This window comes from Echiichthys vipera (assembly GCF_963691815.1).
Source record: "Echiichthys vipera genome assembly, chromosome: 23".
Classification (NCBI taxonomy): Eukaryota; Metazoa; Chordata; class Actinopteri; order Perciformes; family Trachinidae; genus Echiichthys; species Echiichthys vipera.
Genome location: NC_139848.1, coordinates 6,051,174 through 6,069,759, shown reverse-complemented (window position 1 = coordinate 6,069,759; position 18,586 = coordinate 6,051,174). Strand labels below are relative to the sequence as shown.

Genomic DNA, 18,586 nt, shown 5'->3' with positions numbered 1-18,586 from the left:
CTCTCTCTGTCATACACACACACACACAAACATGCAGTGTCTCAGCCTCGGCTTTGTGAGCTTCCCGCTGTCGCTTTAGTCTAATCCTTGCTATTTTAATGGGCTTCTGGCTTCGTCTAAAAGGGAAACCTTTGGCAGAGAGTCGGATCAAAGCATTGCACCTTGCATTGTCTTCTCTCTCGCCTGGGAAGTTCCTCCAATGTCTCTGCAGTGATAGTGTGTGTGTGTGAGTGTCTATGAGTGTGTGTTCTTTGGTGTGTGTGTGTGTGTGTGTTCAGATCCGGGCCCTTAATCTGTGGTGGTGATGATGACCCAGTTTTCCCCCCCACACACATACACACCCCACCCTCAGCTGTCGGTCGCCAAGGAGACACTTCCCTCTCATCACTGGAAAAATGAGTCCGTCTCAAACACACACTCCTCCTCCAGATATCAGCACAAAACACTTTTCGTTGAAAATGCACTAAGTCTTATTTGGATTTGGAGTTTTACGGTGAATTCCTTCCTGTCTTTCTCTCCCTCCCTACGCCTTTTTCCAACCCACAGTTGAAACGGGAAGCAGCAACTTGATTGCAAATTCATGCAAACTGATCACATCATGCTGTGTCATGATCTGCTGCCTGAAACACCTGCACCTCCGTGTGCACTGGATTTGCATGCAAAGTTTCACTTCAATGTGTGTGTGTGTGTGTGTGTGTCTGCACGCAAACAAATGCCTAATCGAACATTTACTAGAACCACCTACAGAAAATAATAGTGAGTGCCTCCATACCTCGCTTTATTTACAATATCTGACTCCTCAGTATGGATGGCTTAGCCCAGGGGTTTCCAGATGTTTCCATGCCAAGGCCCCCAAACAGCATTAGCTTCTGGTCGGGGACCCCCCTTTGCAAACCCAATGACAATGCTACAAAATGATCACACATCAACTTTACAAAAGTTTTTGTTTGTTGGTAAAAGCAAATCCTCTCCGATTGGGTGAGTTTTTTTTGCACGAGCAATGAGGTACGAAGCTAAAAATGATGCCTTCAGGGCCCGCTCGGGAACAGAAGCTTGCTGTGTGAATGCTGCAGATTTCATGACCAAATGCTCTTCTACGTCTGAAGAAGTCTGACGTTTTTTGGCCTCTGACGGACGTTTTTGTATCAAGTGACGGTGAAGTTTGGAAGGTCTCCAGACAGAGCACACATTATGGGGCAATCATGGCTGTGTGTGAAGCCATACTTAATGTACGCTGCCTCATACCTTAGGTCAGTTCTCAGGTGTTTCTGCAACAGTGTCCTCCACAGCCGGGCTGTTGGTCTGCTCCTTTGCTCTCTCTCTTGTCCGTTTTGAGCTAGCTTGCTAGCTTGAGGAGTAAAGCAGCTTGAGAAATGGTGCAAACCACCAGGTCTATACGTGACGTCATGAATGATGTTTTGATTGGCAGGCAATTAGAAAGATGAGCATGCAAAAAACATTTTCATATGTTCTTTTATTATAAATCATAGATATTTTTAAATAATCAGATTATATATTATTTCAATCTAATTAAAAATCAATTCGATTATATATATTTTTGTCTTTCCTTTTTTTTCTTATCTGCTCTCAACTTTTCTGAGGGGCCCCCCTAACGCCCCCTGGTGGTCCCCCATTGGACTGTGGCCCCCACTTTAAAAAACGATGGATTAACCTACACTCACCTCCACAAACCCACGCACACACACACACACACACACACACACACACACATCCCTCTACAGCCCCCTCCATCCAGCAGTTTATCCGACGAGCCGCTAATCCCGCTGGCCCAGATTTGGTCCACAGTCTGCTCCACATGATGTTATGTTGTTGTCATCGTCATCCCAACAACTGCACACACACCCCACCCCCTCCCGAGGCCGCCTGCCCGCATCATGTGACCTCGAAAGTCATGTGACTGACGCACCTGTGACCTACTGTACCCGACTGCAGCACACGCCAGCAGCAATGTGGGAGATGAGCTGCTTCCCTCTACAGTGTGCACCGTGAGTCACCGTGCGGAGGAAATGCAAAACAGGGTGGGTTCATCATCTTCATCATCAGCGTCACTCCAGGGGTAGAAGATCAGCTGGGGGAGGTGATGGAGAATAGCTCTGCTGTGTGTGTGTGTGTGTATGTGTATGTGTATGTGTATGTGTGTGTGTGTGTGTGTGTGTGTGTGTGTGTGTGTGTGTGTGTGTGTGTGTGTGCGTGTGTGCGTGTGTGCGTGTGTGCGTGTGTGCGTGTGTGCGTGTGTGCGTGTGTGCGTGTGTGCGTGTGTGCGCGTGTGCGCGTGTGTGCATTCACTTACCGTCTATTTTTTGCGTGTGGGGCTCGTTCAATGTGGCGGGATTTGAGATGACGCTTGCCTCGGAGCTTTGTGCATCGCCATGGCAACAGGTCCTCTCGACGACGACTGATTCTGACACGAGAGAGTTGCTGTTGGGCTGAGCTTAAAACGCTCACATGCGGGACGATGAAAGCAGACTGAATATGAAAGCAAATATGACTTTTGGGAGGTGGGCGTATTGAAGACATGGATGCATGTTTGAAATAGTGCAAAAGAAATATGCTTTGGCTCCTCTACGGCTTCTAGTCAAGTCAACATAAGAAATATGAGGTGCTTCAACCAAAGAGTGGCTTTCAAAACCTTTAAAAAAACAACAACAAATCAGAGAGCGAAGGACATAAAATCAATAAGGCACATAGAAGAAAGGCAACAAAGACAAAAACAGAAATATGTCTCGACATCAGGTTGTAGGTTTCTGTGATATAGTGAAACTGGACCAGTCCCAGCCTGGTCCCGGACCAGTCCCAGCCTGGTCCTGGTCCTGGTCCTGGTCCAGTCCCAGCCTGGTCCTGGTCCTGGTCCTGGTCAAGTCCCAGCCTGGTCAGATGCGTACATGAACTGATGAAGCCTCTTGGATGAGAGGTGAAACGTCTTCCTAGACAAATAACCAAGTCCAGTTGCTTTTGACTGAAATTGCTTTGAGGAGAACGACGACAGACTTAGTGAAACCAGATCTATTACGCCCTAAAAGTGATCAATACAACCACAAAATCAATTCTGCGACAGGAGGATGAAGCACAGGGGCTGGAGATGTTTGAGATGAGAACACGTTAATGAAACACAGAAGTCACAGAAGCAGTTCGTCACTGGAGCTGCACACCTGTTCCCAGTCCCCTCGTCAACACTTCAGTTTACAAACAGACTCTTTTTACTCACTTCTTTAGCCGTGGTCACACCAGCATCTGAAATCCACTACACTGGATCTAAGTATCGCATTCAAATTTAGGCGGTTGACCTATCCGGCTGTTCAGTCTGACGTAACACCCTTTCAAAATAAGATTTCCGGGTCCAAACAGACAACAACGGCCGAACATGTGAGCAATTACGATCCCCTCTAACCTCAGTCAGACATCTTTTACATCCATAAGAAAGAGATGAAATGACAATTACATCGTTTAAAAATTCAGATCAGTTCAAACAACGGGGAACACGGCACTGCTGCGCTGTAGAAACACGAGGCTTGGACTGGGAAATCATATATTGAAAGGGCGCTATGTCACGACTTAGCCAGTCTTGAAACTACTGACTGTTGGATGGCCTCAAGATGAAGCCAATTTGACAAAGTCGCCAATAAGTTGTAAAATCCGGGTCTGTCATGTGATGCAGTTTGGCTCGAAAACGCTTTTTTCCCATTGACTTACATCGTGAAAGTGACAGCTGTAAGTCAGTGGCTCGTTTCACTTCCAGAATGTGATCCATTCGGTCTTATAACTTTATTTAATTTAACATTTAATCGTCATTCGCGTTAGCCAGAGTGCTAAACAGGAAGTAGCCAGCTCGGCCGGCTGAAGTCTCTAGTGCTCCTGCTCTATGGGTCCAACAGTCTGGGTATTTTTGGACTCATTTTAGTTCAACTCTGTCGGATTTATGCACCAATGAGCAACTTATGAATGAACGGTGCCCTGCCTTGAATGCTGTTTCCAGTTGTCTTTACACATCCATGGCTTTTGGGGGGATGTGAAGTCCAAAACAGAGGCAGCAGACAGTATTTGAACCATTTGCTTCGTATTTGGCCGTCCACAGACTGTTATTATGACACTACCAGAGCATTTTAAGTGTTGGTACACTGTTATTCTAATCAGGTCGGTGGATCGTTCCACTTTTCCAGCTGAGTGATCATTTATTCCTTCAGAATAAAACAATCCTTTCAAACGCGCGGCCTTTGAAGTCTGCCTGCTCGACGGCTGTTGCGCGTTCACTCATTCTGCACGTCGGCGGACCCACAGGAGAGGATGCAATAGAGGATATGAGTTTACACATATCCACGGAGAGGAAGCTGCAGAGAGCACAAAGAGAGAATTCATGAAGGAGGCGGCACGGGAGGGGGAGGAGAGGCAAAGGAAATGGGGGGAAAAAAAAAATAATGATGAAGACAACGAGAGGAGCAGATGCAGACGAAAGACGAGACGATGATGCTGACGATGATGAGACTAAAGTAGCAGTTTGTGGGAATAACAAGAAAAAGAGGGGAGCTGAAAGAAGAGAACTTTACGACGGCTTCCTGCAGAGGAATGGCTCCAGTAAATCATGTCACTTGGCTACATCCTGTCTGTTCTCAACTTCTCACCGGCCTGAAGCCGATAAACAGCCCGGCTGCCTTATTGGAAACAGATGTGAATGGGAAAGAGAGACAAAGACAGAGAGAGAGAGAGAGAGAGAGGGAGAGAGAGGTAGGGAGAGAGAGAAACGCTTGGCTGTGGGATAAGTGGCCTAATGAGATCAAGCTGAGTGCCACTGGTTCCGATGCTGAACGTGCGCCATTACACTGCGGTTTGATCTCTTCTTCTGAAACAAATTGGAAACCAGTGGCGATCGCGTCCACGGCCTGTTTTCTATTATCTCAACCGCGGCCCCTTTCTCTGCCGTTTGCCCGTCTCTGCTTGGCTTTCCCGCGCAACAAGAAACTGGTGTTATCAATGTCAACATCCACCTGTACTTAGAAGTGTCCACATAAATAAGTAAAACCTTTTTATGGCCTTTCCCGCACTGGTTTGAACGTTTTTGTGTATTTATGTTAGAGACAGACGCCTGTTGTGTTGCTAGATGCTTTCCAGTGCTGCTAGGTTCATGAATAATTGCTCTAAAGCCAAATTAAAGCTGTAAACACTTCAAATTTTAACCCTTAACAGCTCTTTCTACCTGTATGAGAGTTGTGACATGTGCACAACAAATGTGCACAACCCTGCACTTCCCGCGGCTTGCATCCACATCTTCCGTGCTTCGACCTTGTCCAGCCTGTTTAATCCACAGCGAGGGAGCGGATCACTCCCTCTTAATCCAATCAACGTCAACTCTCACATGAGGAGGTGACGTGGGAAGGATACAGTCAGGCGAGCTCCCATTTTACCTTGAAAGAGGACAAAAGTGCATCTGTATATATTGAATTTACGTTAATATTCAGGTATAACTTTCATTTAAAACTTAAAACTTTAGAGAAACGTCTGGGAAATGAATGCAGGAATGGGACGTTTTGAAAGTAAGTTGGGAAATCTTCATTTGCTTCTGTCTTTATCTTTAAAAACCTTAAACCCTGCCCTGTGAAGTGACATGCAACACACACACACACACGCACACACACACACGCACACACACACAGTTACAATTAACAACTGATAATTGTGCACAAGCCAAAGTAAAACTGCCCAATGTCCAAAACTAACAGTGCGGAGGATATTCTCCAGAGATAATAGATAGATAATGTGTGTCCGTGGTGAAAATGAGTAGCCTGATGAAGTTCCACCCTTTGTTTGAGCCTTTAAACTGATTAGCAGACATGAGAATTACGAGTCAAACAAGGTGCATCACCCCGCGGAGCGCGCACGAGCACAAAAGGGCCGTGCAGCATCCAAACCAACCAAAAAACAACATTCCTTCTGCAGTCGAAGCGAGAGTGAACATGCATGAGAGGATAAAATGTGTAGAAACAGTCATCCTACCCATTCTGCAGCTAACCCTGACACACAAAACAGTGACGGGTCTCCAGGATGACGTCCACAGGCTGTTTGGAGGGGGGCCGCATACAAACAACTGGACGTCCCGGTTAGGAATGGAGGGAGGGGTCTAGAAATGGATCAGACTTCATCATGAATCCCCAAAGAGCTACCCGGTGTAATCTACACAAGGATATTGACCCTCAACAGACACTTTACAGAGATGGAATCCAATTTATTAGTTACAAATGTACAGCAGTAGCTCAGTCCATAGGTGACTCGGCTGGGTACAGTAGGGTCGCTGGTTCAAGTCCCTGTGTGGACCATGGACGGAGCGTGGACTGGTGGCTGGAGAGGTGCCAGTTCATCTGAGGTGCTGTTGAGCAAGGCAATGGACCCTCAACTGCTCGGGGCACCGATCCAATGGCAGCCCCCTCGCTCTGACATCTCTCAATTAATTGCATGTATATAGGTCCTGTTTGTGCATGTGTGTGTGTATTTCAGGCCTGTGTGTGTAACATGTATAATCCCGTTGCGGAATAATAAAGTAATAATTCTTCTAAACACAAGAACTCTCTTCAATGATACAAACTGGAGTAGAGCTTTTCTTATAAACCGTGATTCTATAAATTAAATAAGTGTTTCCCAAACTCATCTACCTTCACTTTCAAGCAGATTTTGAATGGAGGGTTTTAAAGTATAATAAGTTTAAAAATGTGTACTTTTACTAAATAAAAGGATCAGAGTCCCCAGTCCTTTACACTTCCTAAATCAAGCGCAAACATGATAATAAAATAGTTTCTCTTGGATGTAGAAATGTGTTGCCTTAGTATAATCATGAGCCAGACTCTGCGTAGAGAAGTTAATAAGAAATCACTTTATTATAAACAGAATTTATATTAAAACACATGCTTCTGTCTAAAAAAGGGGCGCGAGCACACGATAAAAGAGAATATTCAACGTCCCTCCTGAGAAACAACACGAACGGCTTTGAACTGGATGAAGCGTCGGAAACCAGAGACGCAAAGTCTGAAGCAGCAACAACAAATCGCTCTTCGTGTTTCTTAAAAAGTGAGAATATCGGATGCGGCCGTGCGGGAATGCGTCTACGTTTGAACAGAGGAGGGTGGTTGAAAATGTTTCTGCGGTTAAACTGAGTTGACAGGCATAAGAGGAGCCAAAGGGTAAACAGGGACGGATTAGGAGGAAACATGTTTGGATGCATTTACATCACCTGCAGCGCAGAGGCAGATTTACTGTACCACTGAACCTCAGCCCACATTTTTATTCTTTTGTCCTGAAATCTGGGAAAAACACAAGTGGGAGGGCGACGCACGTTTAAAAAAACACACAAACAAACATTATGTAGCATCAAAATGATGGAATTTCATTTAGAGCAGCAGCTGACAGGTCAGCGACATCCACGTCTGGCTCAGCAGAAGCTCAGCTAATTTATGCCACTTTTTGGTGCTTAAAATAACGTGTAACCCTCGGCTAACCCACGCCATTAGCTCTCCATCAGCAGCGTAGACGGCCGCAATCCATTACACGACAAAGCTGCTGTCTCACCGAGAGATCAGAGGAGGGATTTCCTCTGATTCTAAAGCGTTCACAGTTTCAGTGGGATGACGGGCCAGTACTTGGGCTGTTTGAGGTCACAGTTTCTGTCAAAATTGAGCTGCATCGCCGTCTCCATGGCCACGATCTTGGCCGCGTCCTCGCCGTACAGCTTCTGCATCTCAGCGCCGCGCCTCTCCCCGGGTCGCTCTATCGGTGGAGCCATGCTGCTTCGCCAGGAGGCCGCGCGCAGGTCCTGGTCGTCCGGCACGTAGCTGTTGTGCTGCTCGTCCTCGATCTGCTGCTGCTTCTCTGCAAAGACAAGGAAACAGATTATTAGGGTGCACTCACACTGTCCGTCCGTACCGTGCCCCGTGCTTTAGGGTCCTTGTCCCCCCTCCAGGCCTGTTTGTACTCACACTACCTGGGCCTCGGCGAATGCTTCTTGCTGCCTATACGTCATCACGCCCTAACACGTCACATGCATTGATGACTTAATTGCGATGCGTGGCTTTGTTTACAAATCTTTCCGTAGACCTCGGAGTTTTTGTGCGTGTTGTCGACTGTTTTTGAATCTTTTCATCGACCAAATCTGCAGTAAACACTCCACGTCCGCATCACACCAACGTGAACCTTTCACCGCCATTGTTTTAAATGTCCGCGCATGGTCCCTCCTTATTTTTTCTGTGTCCCAACAGGCGCACATAAATGACGTCAGAGCCGCCGTAGGCCTCGTGCTCGTGCACTTGCGCACGCTCGTGCTCGTACATGTGCAAACGTGCTTTACAAAAGCCCACCTCTCTCAAACGGGCCGTCGACGGCAGGCGCGGTACGGTTTCACTCACACTGGTCAAACGAACTAGACATTAGCCGTGAAGCATGCTTGGGCACGGTACGGATGGACAGTGTGAGTGCGCCCTACACAGCCGTCTCTTCACCTCATCTGCACTACAGAGTGTGCACCCCGACACAAAGCTGATTTGTCGATAAAGACGGAGAAGTTTGGAGACTCTATTCTGTCACAATCTTTAACTTTTCCTCTTACTCAGCTCCTCTCTGTGTTTCTCCGTCTGGGCGAAGTACTGCCGAAGCTCCTCGCTGATCTCCATGTTGCTGACGTCGCACTCAATCTCACTGTCCGAGCTGCTCTCCTCTTCCCCGTCCTCCGCCTCTTCGCTGTCACCCTCGCCTGAGTTCCAGTCTGCGTAGCGCTGCTGCTGTCGTTGCTGGTGGCTGCTGCTGGGACGCTGCTCCTGGCTGTAAGCGGGGCCGTAGGCAGCCTCCAGGGCCTTTTGGTAGGCTCGTCTATGCCTCTGGTGCCAGGCCATAGCCTGCTGGTAGTGCTGCCAGTAGCGCCTGTAGACAGGGCTGGAGAACCAGGACATCACAGTGCTTACGTCCTCCTGCAGATGAGAAAAATCAGTACATCTTTAATGCTTAGATCGTGATTAATCAGCTAGTTTACATTTGAATTCAAAAGGGACAATATACTGGACGCTAACGCACAAGGATGTCTCAAAAATGCAGTAAATCTGTAGTTCAAAAGGAACTAATTAATTAATTTAATTGTCATTAATTTGATGCTGAAAGGTCTCTGCTGCAGTCATGCATCATTACTTTACCACAACATCATCACGCAGAGTCCACCTTTAATGCGCAAAAGTCTAAAAACGGTGAGATTTGACCTTCTCGGCTCCCTTACCATGACTGAAGACGCCTGCAGTTGAGTGGAGCTTCTTGCAAACCTGCTAATAATGAATTCTGCGAGATAAAGAACAATGAGTTATTAACAAATATGTAATGACGAGACACTTAAGTAACACCTGCCTCTGGTGAGTTAAAACGCGACTCTAAACACAACAATGAAGCCAACTTTGAGGCTTGAGGAAGACTTACATGAGCACGCGGACCTCTGGAAAACAAAAATGGACGCCAGCGAGAGAAACACCAGTTTATTTAACATATAAAGTTTATCTAACATATAAAGTCTGTTTCCATGCTGAGTGCCTTAATATAACAACCATTACCTGCTTTGGTTTCGGACTCGTTCACCAGCTCGCGGTGCTTCCGGGAAGACAGATTTCCCAGCATCCTTTGAGCCAAAGCAACATAAACTCTATGCGTGTGGCGCCACCTGGTGGACACTCTGCGCATGTGCAGCTGCTGTTTCATGTTTTCAGCAGCACAAATATAATTTAGAGAAATGTTAAAGTGACAAAAGCTTAATTACAGACTAATAGAAAGGGAGATAAACTCTTTATTACATTTTATTAGGTCTCCATATTCCCAGATACTCCGTCTTTTTAGCTTCCACTCTTCTGTTGCTCCTGAAAAAGAAGAAGAATCTGCCAGATTCATTATTTTCGCTGTACTGAACGTACAAAATAGATGAAATCCTGACCTTTAACCTCTCTCTGGGTTGTGGTGATGCAGGAAAAATAACTGAACTCTTAGTAAATAAATACAGAACGTAAAAAAAAAAGAATAAACAGTAAACGATAAACTCTTAGTCAAATATATATGACGTAGATGTAAGATAAATAAACTCACAGAAAGTTAAATCAGGTAAGTTTAAGTTATGACTGTATATGACAGAAATGAGCATTAAAGGGGTGGATAAAGTTATTGCACAAAAAAGAAGATAAGTGTCCAGGTGTGTGAGATTAATAAATAAAGTCATAATAATAATAAAAGGCCTTGCTTTCACCATCATAAACTGTTAGTATTAGCAGCTACTGTACCTCTGATGCACCAAATGAACTGTATATTTTCTGTCTTAAGGTTTTTTTTAGGGTGAAGCTGCTGATATAAGACTGTGGACGTGATGCGCGGGACGTGTGTGAGGGTCAAAGGTGAAGGTCAGTCTCCTTAAAACCAGGGAAGACAGTTCTTTATCTGTTGCTCAGACATTCAAGTTCATTCATTCATCTTCACCCGCTTGTCCCTGTCGGGGTCGCGGGGGGCTGGAGCCGATCCCAGCTGACATTGGGCGTGAGGCGGGGTCCACCCTGGACAGGACGGCAGTCTATCACAGGACACATAGAGACGAACAGAGACAGACAACCATTCACACCTACGGGGGATTTAGAGTCATCAATGAACCGAACACCTGCACGTCTTTGGATTGTGGGAGGAAACCGGAGAACCAGGAGAAAACCCACACAGACACGGGGAGAACATGCAAACTCCACACAGAAGGGCCCCAGCCGGGATTCAAACCAGGAACCCTCTTGCTGTGAGGCCATAGTGCTAACCACCACTGCACCGTGTCACCCCTCATTTAAGTTCATGTTCATTATAAATGTGTCTGGATTAAGTGCATTTCTCATTTAATTTAGTCGTACACTATTGTTTTAAGACTGCAGTTGAGTTTTTCATATTTTTGTAAATGTAACATTACGTCAGCGAGGACTCTGTGATGTTCCAGGCTGGTGTAAGTCCGAGTGTTCGAGCGCTGTGAGACACGTTTGACTGTAAATCTGGGTCACGCTTCGGCTTCAGGCTCCAGAGCTTTCAGAGGAAACGCAGAAAGACAGATGTGCCTCTTCAAAACACATTTCCTCCTTGTGACGTTTGAGTGGATGATGGTTCACAAAAGAACAAGTGTTTCTCTTTTCCAGAACATGGAAGTATTTCATGAATTACATCACTGAATACGTCCTCAGAGCGCTGTGTAAGTAATAGGACATGTATGCATTGCTTATTAAATGTGACCCAGTGCTGTATTTCATCATTCATTTCATAATTGTCCAGATAAACTTTATATTCTTTTATCATTTACAGCTGAAGGTGAATGAAATACCATGGATCACGAGAGGTAAGTTTTATCCGTGACACCATTGATGAACCTAAAGTCAGTGAAATGAAAACAATAATCTCTATAATAATAAATGAGTTAATTAAAAACACAACAATCAAGCAAAGTGTTATGGGTCAAATGCTTTTATTTTGAAACATAATTTCCAAAGACAACAAAATATGGCACACGTCTTTTCCACTTAAAGAAGAAGAAGAAGAAGAACTCCTTTATTAGTCCCGCAACGAGGACACACACACACACACACACACACACACGCACACACACACACACACACGACCTATATACATGCAATTAATGCAGAGATGTCTGAGCGAGGGGGCTGCCAATGGATCGTGCTCAACAGCACTGAAGGCAGTGCCGAGGAGATGAACTGGCACCTCTCCAGACACCAGTCCACGCTCCATTCATGGTCCACACAGGGACTTGAGCCGGCGACCCTCCGGTTCCCAGCCAAGTCACCTATGGACTGAACTACTGCCGCCCCCCAAAAACAAACATAGTGTCAAAATGACACAGGAAGAACACACTTTAATGTTTTTTAATTAAATTAAGTGAATACAGACAAATTAAGTTCAATATTAAATAAAATTAATATAAAAGTTTTAAAGAAGTGTATTGAAGTATGAGTCTAAATGAAGTAGTGATGCTGATATTTGGATGTGTCTTTACCCAAATGTGGAGTTCTTCAAACACCGGGGGTAAATCTGTGGGGTACCACTTGATTAAATTATTCAACACAATGCTGGAGGAGGCAGAGGAGATCTAATCTGATACCTCTGTGTTGGCGTAACACAGTCTTTGACCTTTACCTGTGTGTTTTCTGTCATCGGTGAGAACTTCAGCCTCACAGGAGCAAAGGGTGAAGCCTGGAAACAGCCGCTGTGCAGCTGGGACCCCCGTGGAGACCGTCCTGTTCCTGTGTGAAGGTAGAGCATCCACCCAGCAACATTCAGCTTCACTGTGCTCATATTCATTTTATATTAAAGCTCATAATGAATTTGTGCACTGTCGTTCGAAGCCCTTCATGGCTGCTGAGATGGAATCCAGTAACCAGGACCTGGACCGGTTCTGGGAGGAGATCGCCGCGGTGCAAAGGTCAGACTGACGAAAGCTGTTTAACACAACAACGGATTCATATTTTGTGAATTTTGCACGTGTTCTGTGTGTAGCAATGTGTGTTTAGTCCTGCCTTGAAGAAAGAAACACACTAGAAACACAAAGGCACGAGCAAACTCATCTTTAATGCTTTTGTTTTTCAGACTGAAGTCTCACGTCCTCAGAGAGACGACCAACAACCACCACGCGCCGGCAACCAGCAGCGATCATCAACGGATTCATGCAACAGTGAGTTGTGTAGCAGCGTCCTTGGGTCTACATAGCAACAACCCACTAATATTTAAAGGTCCCATATCATGCTCGTGTTCAGGTTCATACTTGTTTTTGGAGTTTCTACTAGAACATGTTTAGATGCTTTAATGTTCAAAAAATACCTGTACATTCACCCTCTGTATGAAACGCTGCGTTTAAGTGACTGTTGCTTTCAGCCCCCCTCCTGCAAGCCCAGTCTGCTCTGATTGGACGGCACTTTTTACATATATGTATATATATTGTGACATCACAAGCGTACAGAAGTCCTGACGGCTCGTTTCACAGTATTGATATAACACCTCAACCTGCTTTAAAGTCAAAAAAATACATGGAAATCTTATTTTTTATGATGTGGGACCTTTATATATAATCATGGATGGATTACTGAACGGGCCTACCGGGCCCAGGCCCAGGGCCCATGAAGTCAGGGGCCCTGACTCAAAATGTTGCTGATAAAAAAGTATGCACTAAAGGACCAAAAATGACCACAAAGAGACACAAAATGACTATATAGGGAGGCAAAAGGACCACAAACGGATGCTGTATGACTGAAAATAGACATAAAACAACCACACAGAGACAGAAATTATGACAAAGACATGCAAAATGATTAGAAATAGATGACCAGAGAGAGAAACAAAACAATGAGGTAGAACCATTAAATATCTAAAAATAGATGCAAAACCATCACAAAAGGATCCCAAATAACTTTAAATATATGCCACAAACCACCACCAAATGATGCAAAATGACTAAAATAGATGCAAAACCATCACAAAATGATGAAAAATGACTAAAATAGATGCAAAACCACCACAAAATGATGCAAAATGACTAAAATAGATGCAAAACCATCACAAAATGATGAAAAATGACTAAAATTCATACAAAACTATTACAAAAAGAGCCAAAATGACTAAAATTTGATGCAAAACCCCCAGAAAAAGAATCAAAATGACTTAAAATAGATGCAAAACCACCACAAAAAAATCCAAAACAGTCACAGAGATGCAAAACAATTACAAAAACATAGAAAACAACTCAAAATGGACGTAAAATTAGCAAAATAAGTGCAGAATGACTACAGAGAGACTTTCTACTTTCTTGCCCTCAGCTCCTGCAGGTGATGGCCTGCAGCAGTCGCCTGGAGCAGAAGGTGGATCGCTGCCTTTGGACCCAGAAGGTTTTTGTTGCCCTGGTAACGGCGTTGACAGCTTTGTGGGGCTTGAACGTCTACATCCACTATTCAGCCGGCTACAACAACTTCATCACGGCTACAAACTGAGGCCGTCTGTGAACGTTGTGTCCAGTGTCTTGCATCTTTAAATGTGACCGGCATGAAGTCTGGACTCCTGGAACGTCTCATGTTTTGAATCTGTGAAGTTTGATGTGGGTGTGTATGGATGCGTGTACACTCCAGGGGCACACACCTCCTCATGGGAACAATAAAGTCTGTCTAATCTATTCACCTCGTTCATGAATTCCTTAACCCGTGAAAATACCTTCCGACCATGATCGTGTAATATATTTCATTTGAATGAAGATGATGTCCCTCAGACGATCTTCTTTGGGCCCGATCCTCGAGCAGAAGACCTCAGACTGTGAGTTTTGTCTTCCAGTCCATGCTCCATAGTGCTGCTGTTGGTTTAATGTATGCGGTATGACGCAGTGTATTTCTTAAGGAGTGACGCTTTAACATAAACGTGTGCTTCTCAGTGAAACCAGCCTTAGACATTTCCCCCTGAACTTGAAACTTTGCACTTTCTTTCGTAGAACACGTCGTCGACATCATCAGCTCACAAGTTAAACATTGTTGCTATTTTTGCTAATGTTTGTCACATTAACACGTTAATACCCTGTGTTTTTGATGCCGTATTTCTAAAAAAGGTTGGTTGAATAAAAAAGTCAAAGATAAAAAAGTGTCCTAACTGCAAAGCAGAAGTGGTCATGTGTTGCATTTCCTTTTTAGACCATTTTACCCGCAGCCCATGTGCCTTAAAGGTATTTTAGCTCGTTTGAGGTTTCCCCTTCTCGACTGCAACACTGTTTTTCAGATCTCTCTATCATCATTGTCATTATTGTTATTATTATTGTCAGTATGGATCAATGGACTCTGTGTTCTTTGCTGCTTCTGTCTCTCTGTTTCAGCTCTGAAGGTGCTGCAGTCAGCTGGTTTTTGCAGTTCATTACAGTAACGAGTAATCTGTAATAAGTTTCCTAACTTCCCTCTTTTCTTTGCAGAGACTCTTGTGAAAACCATCGGGAGCGAAGCAGATGTCACTCCCATATGCAGAAATGAAACGCTCGATCCCGTCCTGTTCTTAGTGTGTAAGATCCGCACAGAGGTGAGCAGGGGAGACGAGTGTCGTCTGCTGTATCGATATGGGGCGGACTTTGTGCACAGATGTGACCCCAGATTCACACTGATGATGGAGAATCACACCGTGTTTCTTCATGTGATGAATTTAACACCTGCGGACAGTGGGGCCTACACCTGTGAGTGTTCAATTCAGGAGGGAACATACATTCTCCATCTGAACATCACTGTGGAAGGTAAGGGTTTGAGTTATTCCTGCTTTTCTGATTCACTCTTTATTCTTTTCTCATATTTGAGCTCAGCTAAAGACGCTCATTTTCCACTGCAGTGTTAACATTTTGATTGATATTAAGTGGAATTTATATATTAAATTAGACAAGTTTTAATCCATAGAATAAAAAGTGGGTATTCAAATAGTCTATTTTGTTATATTCACAGCAGTTCTCACACAGCTTAATGTACCGTGTGCTTCAGTTGAGATAGTATAGTGCAGATATAACATATGGGGTTATGTAAATAATGTTTTAGATAAATTATAATGTATTTGATTTGCACATGATGTCAGTTATAGAATACTTAAAGCATTGTTATGTCTGTCCCAGTGCCGTTTTACTGACAAATGTTTTTACCTGTTAACGTTTCAGCGGATGCAAACATCAGCCCTTCAGCATCAGCAACTTTCCCTTCCTTTGTTGTGATTGGCGTGACTGTGTTCATCGTTATAATTGGAGTTATCCTCGGCTTTATCTGCAGAAGAACCCGCTGTTGGTGAGACACTGCTGTTACATCACGGATATGTTCTGCGTGTGTGTTTGATGTTTCACTAATGACTCGTTTTATTCAAAGCCGTTCAACCACAGCTGCATCATCTGCACGTGAAACTGCTGGCTCGTCGGTGAGGAATTCTTATTTTCTGTCCATTTAAACTCAGAAATAAACTAGTTTAAAGTTTGCAATCACACACATTAACAGCTCAACCATTGTTCAACTGAATTCACTTTAAAAACATGATGCGTAAGGATTGTTTTTTGGTTTTAATAGAACCAAGATGAGCCAGATGATCACTACATGAGCCTCCAGCAGCCAGCCAGTGATCTCTACCACACTATCTCTTATTCAGCAGGCAACAGGACGGTCTGCGCGGACAACCAGGAAATGGATAAAAGAGACACAAGCTGGGAAATATATGAAAATATGTGAAGCAGACAAAATAATCAAGATATCGTGACATGGGTGCTGAACTATTGGCAGCCCCCTCGCTCTGACATCTCTCCATTAACTGCATGTATACAGGTCCTGTTTGTGCATGTGTGTATTTCAGGCCTCTGTGTGTGTGTAACCAGTATAACAGGGGTGTCAAAGTGATCCAGTAAAGAGCCGCTGTGGCTGCAGGTTTTCATTCCAACCAGGCAAGAACACACCTGACTCGACTTATTCAACCACCTGAACTGTCTTCACACGGTTGATTTGTTGGACCAGGTGTGTTTTTGATTGGTTGGAATGAAAACCTGCAGCCACGCAGCCCTTTACTGGATCACTTTGACACCCTTGCTGTATAATAACCGAGTGAAAAAATTTAATTTCCCCTTGCGGGATAAATAAAAGGAATTCTTCTTCTTCTTCGTAACATGTGGATGTTCTAAAGGTAACAGTTATAATATCGTCACGATCTCAAAATGCTGGATCATAATTAAACGTGTCATCTCTCAGATAGGAGTTAATCAGTAATATGACGCCTAAACGCCTCTAATTCTGAGTTCTAGGATTTTCTAGTTTGTTCATAAATGCTCTGTATAAAACTATTGCAGTGGTTGACAATAAAGTTTGTCAAATATATAATGACTTTCATAGTCTTTTGTGCTTGAAACTGTGAAAAAGTGAAGAAGTTTGGGGTCTTTTGGGTTTGATTGAACCTGATTAATAACTGGAATTTCTAAATTATTTTCAGTCATTGCAACTGCATTATTGCCTCAAAATATCTCAAAAGCTTTTAACAACAGCAACGGTTTGTTTCTTCATGCGAACAACAGTGAGATGTGTCTCTATGAAGACGATGCAGTGGTTTCCTGTGACGGGGGAGCGTGACAATAATTGTGCTGCTGAAACTCTGCTATCTCTAAATATATGACCACAAAAGCAAACAAACAGTTTCAGTTAGACGAGTGCAGGCATTACTTTATAAACACCTGATGTTTGCTGGCTTGACACGTATACTGTCAGACATTTGGTCTTAATATGAAAGCAGAAGCTCCTGCAGCAGCACTTCCTTTATCGGACAGTTCACACCAGCTTGTACCTTTGAGGGTTTGAAGTTTAGAGAACAGGGCATCGAGACTTCGAGCCCGCCTCCCGCCAGTACAGGATACTGCAGCTGCTTCTTGGCCGCTATGGCAAAGTGGAAAGTGGGCTTTGTTCTGCTTCTGCTGCTGATCGTGCCTTGTGACAGCGAAGGTAATGTACGCACACTATTCTACATTGTTGTTTTTCTCTAATTGTCATCTCATCTTCATCCACTTATCCGGGGTCGGGTCGCGGGGGCAGCAGCTTTAGCAGGGGACCCCAAACTTCCCTTTCCCGGGCCACATTAACCAGCTCTAACTGGGGGATCCTGAGGCGTTCCCAGGCCAGTGTGGAGATCTAATCTCTCCACCTGGTCCTGGGTCTTCCCCGAGGCCTGCTCCCAGCTGGACGTGCCTGGAACACCTCCCTAGGGAGGCGCCCAGGGTTCATCCTTACCAGATGATCCTGAACCACCTCAACTGGCTCCATTCAACGCAAAGGAGCAGCGGCTCTACTCCGAGTTCCTCGCGGATGCTGAACTTCTCCCCCTCTCTCTAAGGGAGACTCTACCCGCGACCTTGTTCTTTGGGTCCTTACCCAGCTTTCAATTGTCCTGTCTTCATTTTTTATTGTATTTGATTGATTGCAGAGACTCTTGTGAAAACAATTGGGAGCGAACCAGATGTCACCCCAGTATGCACCAATACAACACTTGATCAAATCACGCTCATAGTGTGTAAGATCCGCACAGAGGTGAGCAGGGGACACGAGTGTCGTCTGCTGTATCGATATGGGGCGGACTTTGTGCGCGAATGTGACCCCAGATTCACACTGATGATGGAGCATCACACTGTGTTTCTTCATGTGATGGATTTAACACCAGCGGACAGTGGGAACTACACCTGTGAGTGTTCAATTCACCGGGGAACATACATTCTCCATTTGAACATCACTGTGGAAGGTAAACACTCTTCTTAAAGTCCATGTTATGCTCATTTTCAGGTTCTGCTAGAACATGTTTTCATGCTTTAATGTTCAAAAACACATTACTTTTCTCATACTGTCTGAATAAACCTGTATTCGCCCTCTGTCTGAAACGTTATGTTTACATTTTCACTGTATTTTTACACCACCTAGATCTGCTTTTTTAAACAAAGACTGCAGAACCTCACTTTTTACTTCATGGGATATTTGATGCTAGTTACTCCCCACTCTACTATAGCTGTATTTTACTGCTCATATGG

The 18,586-nt window shown here is 44.4% G+C and overlaps 2 protein-coding genes and 1 long non-coding RNA gene across 4 annotated transcripts; 2 read left to right on the top strand and 1 right to left on the bottom strand.

The window, feature by feature from the left end:
• Nucleotides 1-6,933: 6,933 nt before the first annotated feature.
• gemin8 (gem (nuclear organelle) associated protein 8) lies at nt 6,934-9,630 on the bottom strand. Of its 2 annotated transcripts, none has more exons than XM_083937782.1 (4): nt 9,585-9,630; nt 9,260-9,318; nt 8,603-8,960; nt 6,934-7,869 (listed from the first exon to the last, which is right to left on the bottom strand). In XM_083937782.1, exons 2-4 carry the CDS (start codon nt 9,260-9,262, stop codon nt 7,610-7,612), a joined length of 621 nt encoding a protein of 206 aa, XP_083793908.1. In that variant the 5' UTR covers nt 9,263-9,318; nt 9,585-9,630; the 3' UTR covers nt 6,934-7,609. The 2 variants fall into 2 exon arrangements, with proteins under 2 accessions (XP_083793908.1, XP_083793909.1); XM_083937783.1 differs by having other exon boundaries at nt 9,454-9,591.
• Nucleotides 9,631-11,354: 1,724 nt separating this feature from the next.
• Nucleotides 11,355-14,161, top strand: LOC310964661 (uncharacterized protein). Its single transcript, XM_083937870.1, has 5 exons — nt 11,355-11,374; nt 12,220-12,303; nt 12,396-12,472; nt 12,637-12,721; nt 13,860-14,161. Exons 3-5 carry the CDS (start codon nt 12,402-12,404, stop codon nt 14,028-14,030), a joined length of 327 nt encoding a protein of 108 aa, XP_083793996.1. The 5' UTR covers nt 11,355-11,374; nt 12,220-12,303; nt 12,396-12,401; the 3' UTR covers nt 14,031-14,161.
• Nucleotides 14,162-15,165: 1,004 nt separating this feature from the next.
• LOC310964890 lies at nt 15,166-16,781 on the top strand. Its single transcript, XR_014593766.1, has 4 exons — nt 15,166-15,298; nt 15,707-15,830; nt 15,909-15,957; nt 16,104-16,781. It is a non-coding gene; the product is annotated as an uncharacterized lncRNA (long non-coding RNA).
• Nucleotides 16,782-18,586: the final 1,805 nt, after the last annotated feature.

Excerpts from the sequence above, each read along its gene's own strand:
- gemin8 (XM_083937782.1), bottom strand. Across the intron at positions 7,870-8,602 it reads GAAACACAGAGAGGAGCTGA|AGAAGCAGCAGCAGATCGAG; the intron begins GTAAGAGGAAAA and ends TTGTCTTTGCAG.
- LOC310964661 (XM_083937870.1), top strand. The coding sequence starts at position 12,402 with ATGGCTGCTGAGATGGAATCCAGTAACCAGGACCTGGACCGGTTCTGG. Across the intron at positions 12,473-12,636 it reads GAGATCGCCGCGGTGCAAAG|ACTGAAGTCTCACGTCCTCA; the intron begins GTCAGACTGACG and ends TTTGTTTTTCAG. Across the intron at positions 12,722-13,859 it reads ATCAACGGATTCATGCAACA|CTCCTGCAGGTGATGGCCTG; the intron begins GTGAGTTGTGTA and ends TCTTGCCCTCAG.